Here is a 12,795-nt window from a genome sequence, read left to right on the forward strand (position 1 = left end):
AAATCAAATTTGTTCACTAATTTTCTAAACCTAATCTTAACGTGGTGCACACACTGCACGGGTCAGCAGTGTGTCACACGGCTAAAATTTGGTGCCGTCTAAGCATATCTAATAATAAAACATGCGTATGCATAACAGCCCTGGGGTGAGTTTGCCTTCCTCAGAGCTTTGTGGCAGACTGCACTGATCTCTTACAGTAAGATGGGCTTTAGGAAGGCTTACTACCATCTCCCAGAGGCCCTATCACTGCTGTGCAGATAACTGCTGAAGAGCCTGGAACTGATGTGCTCACAGATGTGACATATTACCAGCTACAGGTGCAGTCAGAACACTTCTCTTTCATTTCAGCCGTGCATGGATTCGTTCCCATCCTCTCTCCCAGATCAGCACTTCTAATCACCATCGCCACAACGGGACTTCAGCGTTGGGCGAGTCTGGGCTGTTTGGCAGCACTATTTGTCAAACCTGCAGCACTCATGGCAACTGAGCACCTGACAAAAGCTTAAAGGCATATTATTTCATGAGGCGTCCCCTGTGTGTGTTGAAAAGCCACTGTCTGTGACTGCTCCAAATGTCCATCTGTGTGTGTGTGTGTGTGTGTGTGTGTATGTGTGTAGGGTAGAAGGAGGGGAATAAAAATGTGTGAGTCGGTTCAGAAGTGCTGTCTTATTAAATTATCTCTTCGCCTTTTACAGCAGGGCCCCCGCCCTTCTCTTTCCATCTCTCTGCTAGGCTAAACATTTGTCTTTCCATTCATGGGTGAATTTGTATTCCATTGAGATGGGTTCCTGGTGGCAGACTGAGGGTGGGAGAGGAGGGAATGGGTGCAAAGTCCGCATTCAGGTTTGCTGTTTTCCATCTCACTGCTTGGTTACAGCGCTGAACAGGGAGACGATACTGAAAACCAAAGCCTGTCCAGAGCCGCTTGAATGCAGCTCCAAATTAATGCAGTTTATTATGAGTGCTGGATACAGCAGAGCGTTTTATCGATCACTTATACCATTATTCAAAAAATAAATAAATAAAAAATCATCATTAGCATAAGATTTGTCAGTGACAAATACATTTAAATAATGCATATATTTCAGACTCTTGATTTTATGTAAATATTTTAAGTCTTTTTAAATTTGACATAATATATTCTGCTGCTGGCAGCTTCCTTAATGCTTTATGTGTTCCAATATATTATCGTGTGGCTTTAAGTACAGAATCCATTCCCTTTTTCCTACTCGTCACACTTAGTTGCAGTAAAGTATTCCTGTTTTCTGCTAAAAGAATGCCATTTTGCCCATAGGATCATCTTGGTTTAATCCCATTTTAAAAGTGTCAGGACACTGATACAGACCTCGTGCTCTCTTGATCATCGTGATTGGCCCAGTGACTGTTTATTTAGCTACACTCCATTAAGTTGACACAGCGACTCCTATCACAAGGTGGGCCACTTTGGCTTTAATCAAATTGACAGCCGAGGAGCTATAATCAATGGGGCTATTTACATAATGCCAGGCTGCAAAAAAAAAAAAAAAAAAGAAAAAAAAAAGGCAAATGATACCACCTGTTCTGGCATTATAACTGCTGTGGAGGGAAGAAGAGATCTACCAGCAACAGGGTTACACTCCATAAAAGTGCATCCAAAAACTTTTAGTTCCACTGAATATTAACAAAATTGTTCTTTGTGTACAGCATCATACATATTGGGTTAAAGGTTATACATGGAGTTGTTAGTAGTGTTCTGGTGCAGTGTTTGGTTCCATGGCAGTTTTAATAAGGAAGAATCACATCACAAACGTTCGCTAGCTCTCAAACGTGAGCACAAAACACTGCAGTGAGAAAGTAAATGAATGTAAATATCACTGTTTGTTTACAAGGAAACTCTATAGGGTTTAATTACTGCACACTGATGAGCCACAACATTAAAACCACTGACAGGTTGACAACCCTGGTCATCTCATTACAACGCAGTGTTCTGCTGGAAAACCTTTGGTCCTGGTAACCGTCTCATTGTTACTTTGACACCCACCTCAGCTATGTTGCAGACCAAACACACACTCAGCTCAGAAACAGCTCGACCAACACAACAAGCAGCCCAAGGTATTTACCCGACCTTCGAATTCCCAACATCCCAACCTCATCGAGCATCTGTGGGATTCATCAAACAAACATATAGACTCCAAACCATAACGAAAAGGGTCCCAAGGATTCACTGCTGGCATCTCAGATACCCCAGAACACCCCCACAAGTCCATCTGACCACATCCATATGACTGGACCTGACAATATCAACTTTGAAAAAATTATTTCTCGACACATTTACATACACCAAAACCTTGTAGTTCACTTTGGTTAAACTAACTTCTGCCACCCTGCTGCATTATGTCAACAATCTACCGTCTATCATGGACTGTAATAGAGACAATAAGGAAACGTGTGGTTCGATAGGATCTTGATAAAAATATTTCCCATGAAACATTAGCATGGATATCCATGTCATCTAATTGAGAGCGTTCCATCCCGTAGCCCCCCTACCAAACTTTTTTCCTCTGAGTTCTCCAATTTAAAGGATGACAAGTACTCCTCATAGTTTTTGGAAGCACAATAACATTTTTGTCACAGATAATTAAACCAGTCAGCCAGCAGCCTTGTGAAAAAAAATAAAATAATAATAATAAAAAACAAAACAATAGCTGAGATTCTCCAAGGCTGCTCTGCTGACATTAAGGCTGTAAAGAGCCTCTCCCCCTTTCAGCAGCGCTATGAAATCCATAGCTTGTGTGTACAGTTTAGTGGACTTGTTTTCCAGGATCTGTGACAGAATGACAGACTGCTGGAGCAGAAAATTAAATGACTATGAAATGCACAGAAACTCAGCGGGAACCTTTTGAAATTAGTACTCACATTCAAAAAGGAACATATCAATCCGACCTCATATCAATTCCAACTGCGGTAGTCTTTGGTATAATCAATCATATTTACAGGGTTTTTCAAGGTCTATATAACATGTCTATAAAATAATTATGCTGTAAATGTGCCTGGTGGACTGAAGACACAGCAGTGTGTTGATGTCATCTTGTCCCTCCCAACCCCCAAAAATAGATAAAAAACATAACAGCCGGCGTTGAAGAATCACACCTTCTGTGAAGTCAAACAAAGAGGCATAAAATAATGTCTAAGCTGTCCACATATTTTAAGTGGTAAAAGCTCTGTAAGAGACTCTAGACGGCACAAAGAAAATACAGCCCACTCATTTGTGTTTGTGTTTACCATACAAGTTGTTATTTTTCTCTTCTTTCAAGGAAGGCTTACGACATAAACATAAAAGTAATCGGCTTTACCTTCTGGCCCACTCAGTGAATTACAGTTATTTCACTGAACCTCAGAAAACGAAACTCAGCAGTAGCAAGATGATAACAACTAATTATAAAAAAAACATACTTGCATTATTCATTCGTAATATCGTTGTGAATTTCATCATATATGATCTCACTTTATTGCAGCACTGCTGACATGACTGTGGGACTGATTCTGCCCAGAGGTAGAATCATTTACTAATGGCCTCTGTTTGCTCCCCATTGAATAATAATAATGAGCTTGTAAACAAACAGAGAGCCATAAAACAGATTCTGGCACTTTCCATGTTCTCCATTTACTGGAACCTGTGTGATCAAATATTCATGGATTTCTATGGTAGCAAATCATAAAGAGGCATCAAGTTTCTCATGGCACACAGCTGGCTCGGCTCAGGCAGCGATGACAGAGCCTCTGTCTAGTAACTACAGCCTGTCACACACGGTTAACTTTTTTAATTTTATCCATTTTTTTAATATATTTTTTTTAACTACCATGCGCTTCTGAGTTTGTTTTTTAAATGTCTGCATCTTGATTTTTTTTTTATTATGACAGACATTTTTATTGGCCTCCAGCGATGCTCTCCTTTTCCCGGTGCTAATAAAGCTGACCATTCTCACTACATCTCATTGAAATTATAGGACGCCCCTGTGTACTGAAAAAAAGAAACACATGATAGTTTCCTCCAATTTAGATATCAGATAACAGGGCGACAAATGTTTCGATTCTCATTCGAGCCACTCTCACGGTTACATGTTAGGCTTCTTACGCTACTTGTCAAGAAGGACGCCGTGTGCTCAAGTACTCTGATTGAAAGCTGACCTGGAAGCGATTACGATTGTGTAGAAAAGCAGGAAATGATGGTCCTTCACAGAATGATGATCCTCCAAAAAATGTAATGTATACTTGCCAGATGGATGTTGACTGTCCAAGTGGTGCTGAAGGATTTCCTCAATTAGCTAAGGAACCATCCACGCAGCCAATGGCACGAGTGGACCTGCACTGTTTACAAATCCACTCAAACAGGCTGCACGTAACACAAAATGCTGGACTCAGTTCTGCATCTTTATTTTTAATGCATGCGTGATTCTAAACTGAACACGCAGACAGTGAGCAGCAAAGGTCCTCGTCAATAATTTATCTCCGTGCAGGCCGTGCATATATGTTCATGCCCGTTTTATCGTTGAGCTGCTCAGCACACAGACACTGCACTCCAGTGTTCAAAATATTGCCAAAGAAATGCATTATTCTCCTCAGGCTTTTTGACTGCTGGATGCCATGGAACAGAACTAACATTGCTATCGTGGGGTGGCACAGGGAAGGAAATGACTCCCAAGACAGACTTTGGCACCTTCAGAAGATGATTACTGACAGACAACCCCATTTGAATTTGCTAAAAATGTACCTAATGTTTCAGAGAAGCGCTCAACATAAAATCCACTCATCTTGACTGTCATGACGTACAGAACAATTTGATTTTCAAACAGCACAAATCTTGTGCTGCCATTTCACATCAGCTGTGTGATAATATCTCGTGAACTCTATGTTTACTTGACATTTCTTGTGGGCAAGGACATTACATTTGTTTAGGTGATCACTTTCTGCAACCACTTTAAGACAAATGGGGAAAAAAAAGCATCCAACACAATACAAATAAAGAAGTTATTACAGCATTTGTGACTAGAAAATTAAGGACATCTTGGAATGGTCTTGTAATGATGAGTCTATCTTTTCAGACTGGTGTGGCTGCACTTCAACATAATTTTACATATATATGGGTGCAGGGAGGTGAGCAGTCACGAAAATGGCAAATTAACTGAAAGAACCAAGCAGGCCTCCCTTCTTGCACGATCCAAATCTTATTCAAAACTTATTGTTTTCAGTGTGCAGGTTGCTGCTCGGAAGTTGTCTCTTGTACCAAATTTTGAAAATTAGCAATGGGAAGAGAAAGTTGCATGAAATGTGCAGTGGAGTTGGCAAGATGACAGCGCTTAGGATTAATAACAAAATGTTTTTACTTGAGGAGTGAGAGCTTGATTAAAGCACCTTTGAGATAGAGTCTAGCCCTCCTGGATGAGTTAAACTAGTTTACAAACTAATAGAAAAAAAAATGATGAGGTGCATCAGTGTGGAGATTGCTGATGGTAGATTATCATTTTCATTAGGTCCACAGCTTTTGCTTTTTTTTTTTAATAAAGAAAAGGTAAACACGGTCTGATTTTTAGAGCTGCAATAGTTTAAAATGAGTGGAAGGAGGTTGACTCAACAATCAGGAGTAATGACTACGTTATTAAAGGTGAGTTTAAAATGCACTGTTGTCCTGTTACAATCTGAGACAAGACAAATTGCATCAACACAACTGAAATCTCTTGGGACGAACATCACAGCAATTAAACACAACTACAGTGGGGATTTTTGACAAGCAAGTTACATTCATCTACAGCGGCTCCGACAGTGTGAGGCTTACAGAGCAACAACTGCATTAAAAGCATCCAATTGGACTAACGATTTTAGACACTGGGGAAATGGTTGAACTATACCCGTAATTGAGCCTGTGATAGTCTTGGCAACCCTGATAAAGGCATCCTAATGGGCTGAGGCAAATTATCTGGCTCACAATCAGCAAGCCTTGCAAAGGCTTAAGCTTGAACTGCATAACTACCTTTGCAGAAATGAAGACATGAGGAAATAGCAGCCACTGCCAAAGTCTGCACTGAGAATGCACACGTCATGCATCAGTCTAATGAGGGGTGCATGTCAAACATCTTTACAAAAGCTTTGTTCCAGGGAATGCTATTTAACTGAAGGAAATGTATGTCAAATGCCAAAATATCTGGAGAACAGTGAATCCAGTGAAGTATTTGCTCTTGATCCCCCCGCCCCCCCCCATTTATGTCCCAATAGATTCTTGCATTTCCATGCTTGATCTGTTGTGTCGCTTCATTTCGCAGATTGCTTTCTCTTTGCAAAAGCAGGACAGCCCCAGCTGACTAATCAAAATGCTGGCAGTGCCCAAAGAGAGGCCAGGAATCTCAGAAAACAAACACCCGCAGTAAATCAAAAGTGATTTCAGAGGATGATCACAGATGGTGCGACCGAAGAGTGCTCCTACAAATTCTGCATGTCCCCAGTGATTCACACATTTCCCAAGCTGCTGTCTACACTTCTCCAAAATAGCCTGTAGGCCATTATGAATGCAAATAAAAAACATGGCTTGAGACCAGCACTGTACGTTTATGCACTAACTGGCAGGTGAAGAGATAGCCATGCAACCACCTCGATAACTGTGATTGGCACACAAACATGTTGATAGCAAACATAAAAAGGAGACTTCATTTCAACATGAAGATGGATGGTACACCAAAATCCACAGAGAACTGTTGTCACAATGTGGGTAAAACTTTTTTTTTTCTCTCTTTTCATTCACTTCATTCTTCACTGGAAAAATATGACGTCTTGCATCGCGTTCACAAACTTCCAACCGTGACGGTGGTGTGAGTGATCACATCCCATCATGCCACACATAAGAGACTCACCCCACTGCAGAGGAGCGAGCTGAAGGTGCTCCAGGACCAGCTGGTTGAGGACTCCCTCCACACTGGCCTCTCCACGGCGACGCAAGGATGGGTGGGTGTGGTTAAGGACTGTAGCATGAAAGGCACTGGGGCATTTAAAGGACTATACAACATGGGAACATCTGCTCGATATTGAAGCATGTAAAACACATCACTTGGAACACTGAATTATATAAAAATATATTATATGTAACAGGCTAAAACTGTAACAAATTAAACAGATTATCGACATCCAGAGCCAGAAAGGCAGCAAGAAAATAATAAAGGTAGAGAAAGACATTATATAGCAGTGTAATGGTACATGTATTAGTACTGAAAATGTAGCTGCTGCCCGTGCTGAACTATTTTGTGTATACAGAAATCAATTTGGAAATCCACATTTCTCCCCCACAGGACAGCAACTTATTGCTGTCTGTTATAAACAAACAACAGCTACAGGTGTTCACAACTTCTTCAATGCATTTGCTGTTTAACCATTAATAGTAAAAAACCTTTTGCACATGTAATTATTTTAAATGCCGCATCTTATTTATTTCATATCAGAGAATATTTAGTTTGTTCTATTTTGGTAAATTTTACTTTTTTATTAGTAGTAATAGTTTTTTATTAGTAGTTAGCAAAGACAGTTATCATTGGATCAGTAAACCAGTGTTTGATTAAAAAAAAGAAACAGAGGTAAACCATGGTATCATCTGCATATAAGTGGACATGACTATTAGGTCTGTGAATATGATGACCTGAAGGGGAAATGTAAATGAATAAAAAGAACTGGGTTTATTTACAGATGCAGGTGCTAAAGGTGTGAATTACATTTGCCAGGTTTTTTTGGAAAATTCAATCTTGAACCATATACTTAATGTGTTTACTTCAGCAAAGGCTACAGCAAGAGATGCCGCTAAGATTCCTGCATTGCGGGTTTACGGAGAGATATTTCTACTGTCTGAAGCTATGATTAATGTGTTCATTTTATCACTATTTAGCTGTTGGAAATTCTGAGACACCCACTTATGATGTTGTGAAGACTCTTTTGTAAGGATTCAACTTTTTGAATAAGGTTCGCAGGGTCACAGCACTGATAAATCAGTGTGTTGTCTGTGTAGAGGTAGAAAATGATAAATCTGTGTTTGCTTGGGGTGACCTGGAGGAGGCATGCAAATGAAAAATATGATCGGATCAAGCACTGAGCCTGAGCTAAAAATACAAGCAAGGTTGAGGGGGGGGTCAAGTACTGGCTTTTGAAAAACAGCCGTTTGGATTTAGACGTAGGGCCTGTAAGGTCAGTGCTACAGCTTCCACTGATCTTTCTGTGTGGACAGTGATTCTCCTTTCTTTTCAGTGTCTTGTCATGCCACTTTAAATACTTTTATTTTAAATATGTTGTAATATATATATATCTCCTCTGTAGCTTTCCTAGGCAGGATGTAAGAGAACAGTCGGATGATGCATATTTGCTCAAATGTAAAAAAAAAAAAAGAACTTTAATATAAATTGTTATATTTAGAACAAACTCGAGTCAGTCATCGAGCATCAGCTGCAAGAAAATGAATATAAGTCTGCTACTTGCATCTCACTACACAGACGCCTAAATCCTGGGTTCACTGAAAGAACACAGAATTGCGAACGCTCTTCAACCAGATGATTAAAGGGCCTAATTTACTTGAGAGAGAGGTGTTGTTAAAGATTTGAGAGCTTCTTACGGAGCACATACTAAATGTTTGGATGCATGCTCCTCATATTACAGAAACCATAAAATTAATTTGAAAACACTGCCAAAGCAGCCAAAAACACATTAGAGAGTAGTAATATTAGCAGAAGCATTAAATGGAGCCGCGGCTAGCCTCATCATGTAATTTTTGTGTTACGCATTCATTTAGAAGTCAAAGGTACACGGGGAGCATGTTTCTATAATAACAGCATTAAATTGATCGCAGGGAAGGCTATCAATGTATGAATACTGCATCAAAACAAATATGGTTGTCAGAGAGCAATTACCCAGATAATATGTGATGATAAGGACACGGCTGATCATTTACACAGCTGACATTTGGAATAATGGGCGAGATGAGCAGCGCCCAGAGCACCAAACCTGTGTCTATTAACCTTTGCCGGAGAGTACTTGTACAGTATGCATGCAGGGGGAGAGAGTGAGAAAGAGAGGGAGGGAGGAAGCATCGACAGACAAAACATACTGTGCTGAAAAGTGCGCCTCTCGGATTGTCAAAAAAAAAAAAAAACCCTCTGCCACATGATGAATCGCATGTCACAGCATGCACCTGCATCTTATTCCACCCAGCAGCGCCACAGCAACAGTGTTGTGGCTTTGATCACTCAAAGCATGAACATGTAGAATTTCTAATTCAAGGCTTCAGTGGAAGTGTTAAGTAACAGAAGCACGAAGCAGCTACAGCCTGTTTTATAGTTGTACAACCTGGATGTTACAGCGGCACCATGATCAGTAGCCCAAGCATCAGAGTTTCCTTTGCAATCCTCGAAGGACCCTCAAACAAGTCCGCTTTCAAACGGATATCTTCCATAACATGGGGATGTTTATAATCTCTACCGACCCACTGCACAAAGAGCAGCTGTGTTTCTGACAGCACACTGTTGCACAGGGATATGTTCTGTGGATTTGCATTGCGGAAACTTTTATCACACCTTTGCACAACAAATGCAATGTCTTGAAAATTGTCTTGGAATATATAGTTGAATAAATTAAATTGTATTTAAGAACCACAGCAAAGACTGACTTCACATTCTACTATGATTCCCCCAAACGTGCAACGGAACTGAGCAATCATACAAACTCTGCCAATGACTTATTGTCAATAATCACTGGGAGTTTGGCACTTTTCTGTCTGTTGCCCAGAATAATTTGTACGTCATGCAGCACAGTTCTCCACAATTTCCCAGTTCTGCTCAAGTTATTTGAAACAGAAATGCCTCCAGAGTGATGCTTGGAGAATTGATTCATCATGCCCACTTTGGGCTGACAGAATGTGTGAAGCTATTTATTTGTGATGCTACTTTTTCAGTAGCTCCTTGTATTAGGACACGGTTGGCTGAGCCTACTGTCTTAACAGTCAGAAAAAAGATATTTACACCTAAGTTTAGTTTAGAGAAGTTTAGAGAAATGATGCAAATCATACTGCCGTAAGAGTACAGCTGAGCACAGGGCCTTGGAGGTGATCTGTACAATTTAAAACAAGTCCTTTACTGCACTGGTGTCCATTTACGTCAGACATACTTAAAATATCATTCTGTTGCTTCTGGCTCTAGCGAAACTGTAATCTGGATGTATTATACTGGCAATGACAGCTTTACAATAATAACTAACTAGTGAGTAGATATTTAGAGCGCTTAAAATGGCTATTGAGAGAAAAATGAACTTCCATACTGTGGTGTGATTCAGTGATGATTCATGGACTTGGCTGTGACCAACTCAAAGGGGAAGATGCACATAAACCATCCATGTTTCATCTCATCTGTTCTGTGCCTGTACTGTACATGGCAAAGCCATTCCCTATGAGTGAATCGCTACAGAGCACCACAACAAAACAGGAGGAATATTGTGGGAAGCTCATAAATTACAAATTAAAATGACTGTTACTTTGCTCAAGGCCAAGTGAGTGCTTCTGAGGGTGACATGCAGTGTAATCAAATCTTTGATTTCTCTAGTTTTTCATGTTGTGAAGGGAAAATCCAGCCCAAAGCAAAAATTTTCGTTGTGCTCGTCCAATGATTTTAGATAGTTGAGTCACTGTCTGCAGAGAGAAATGCTTCTCTGTGCAGGGAAAGATTGCATCAAGACTTAATGTGACATTTGCAGCGTAGGTCCATTGACACTGAATTAGTAACTGACTCAACAGAAGTTATGTTCCATCCAAATGAGTTGTATTTGAACACAAGGCATTCATTTGCAAATGAGAAATGTTGGTTCAATTTTCCACTTGAGAGATCTCTATAGGTCCTTTTCAATTAGATTGACTGTATTTTTAGGCCTGAAAATTCCCTCAAGGCTTCTCTGTTTTTTGTTTGTCCCTATAGCCCAGAAAAAAAAAATCACAGCGGCTGTTTCACTGTCTGCTGAGCACTTGCAGAATTTGTTTGTATATAACATCAGTACGTGCTGTACAGCTTAAGAAGAATTTCAGAAATTGGCATCATCTGTTGTATGTTGGATGAAAATGATCCGACTTTTTCAGGTGTTGTTTTTTGTTTTGTTTTGTTTTTTTCTGCAGAAAAGGGAGTGCTGCTAGGAACACATTTGTATGTCATTTTCTTTCTTCATTCCTGCCTACACGCTGCCAAATTACTGGTAGATAAAACAATGCACATAATGATGGGAGTGTTTACGCCTTCACAAAAAGGAGAAATATAATAGCAACTCCAGTCGCTCAGAGGTTGGATTTATCATTAATTGCTTACCATGCTCACTAACAATCTGACAGGCACTTCTTAAATCTGTAAATGTGTGCACCGGTAACTGCCAACTGATGAGTGATGGGCTGATACAAGGCACTATAGATGAATCTGGCAGCTGATTATGTTATGCGCTCTAAAGCTCTGCCACCATTACTGCGGTGGCGGAGTGGAACTGAACACGTTTACACTGTCGGTGGAAGCACAGATGTTTGGGTTGGCAGTCACCACTTCAACAGATGAAGGATGTCTGTGTAAATGTGGAGGTTATTCTGTCTGAAATTGGTTATTACACAGGCTTAGAGAAAAAAAAAAATAACATTCCAAACTCCACAGTCTGGATGCAAAAGCGGTACCAGACGTATAACATTAGCTGATTTAACCCAGCAGGACTCACTTCCTAGCTAACGATTTAAATCTCTAAATGATTCCTTGCTTTGTTAAAGATTAAGAAAATGACTTCACAAAGGAGATGTTCGTGGTTTTCATAGTGAATGTTTTGTTTGCGTTGTCTCAGTTTGTTGTTCATTTGGAATTAAAAGGCTACCAAGGTTCCACACATCTTCATCATGGAGATCAACAACAGATGAGCTGAAATGTCATGACGACTCCTGGCTTAATGCAGTTGGTGCTTGCATATACCACCTTGAACAACTGGGACCAGCTGAGGCATGGACTCTACAAGATCTCTGACGCTGCCCTGTGCTATCAGGCAATAGACATTTAAAGCAGCATTCTTTAAGTCCTGGAAGTTGTGAAGAACCACTACATCTCAGACTTGCCCCATTGGGCTCATGGTTTATCTGCCCTCAGACCACTGCCAGTAGGTCGTCCCTCCATCGTGACTAAAAACTCCCTACAAGCCCTACAGTTTCAATTATACTTCAACCCACTGGCTTATGTCTTTAGATCTGTCCCAAAATGACCAGAGAGAGACACAAAATGACCACAAAAAAAACCACAAAACAACCTCAAAGAGACGCAATACAGCCACTAAAAAGGGACACAATATGAACTGGGAGACACAAAATAATCACAAACGAACAAAACAACCTCAAAGAGACACAAACTGACCACAGAGATGCACAACAAATCGACACAACATCGCCAATAAGCAACAAAAAACAAACAAAAAGACACACAAAATGACCAAAACAAGGACACAAAAAAAAGAAAATGAGACAAAACGATGAAGAACACAATCAACACAACCCCGAAGAAAAACAAAATGACCACAAAGAGACAAAAGATGATCCCAAGAGACACAAAATGACCACAAAGAGACACAATATGACGAGGAGACACAAAACAACCACAAAGACACACAAAGTAACCACAACGAGACACAAAATGACCACAAAGACACACAAAGTAACCACAAAGAGACACAAAATGACCACAAAGAGACACAAAACGAACACAAAGACACACAAAGTAACCACAAAGAGACACAAAA

General features: G+C 40.2%; 1 protein-coding gene across 1 annotated transcript in view; it reads right to left on the reverse strand.

The window, feature by feature from the left end:
* trappc9 (trafficking protein particle complex subunit 9) overlaps window positions 1-12,795 on the reverse strand; it is a 254,895-nt gene that overhangs the window by 67,551 nt on the left and 174,549 nt on the right. Inside the window, exon 18 of the mRNA XM_008285913.1 lies at window positions 6,882-6,972. Coding sequence (XP_008284135.1) covers window positions 6,882-6,972 — 91 coding nt within the window. The remainder of the gene's footprint in view (window positions 1-6,881; window positions 6,973-12,795) is intronic.

The sequence above is a fragment of the Stegastes partitus genome, unplaced genomic scaffold (genome assembly GCF_000690725.1).
Source record: "Stegastes partitus isolate 25-593 unplaced genomic scaffold, Stegastes_partitus-1.0.2 Scaffold422, whole genome shotgun sequence".
Classification (NCBI taxonomy): Eukaryota; Metazoa; Chordata; class Actinopteri; family Pomacentridae; genus Stegastes; species Stegastes partitus.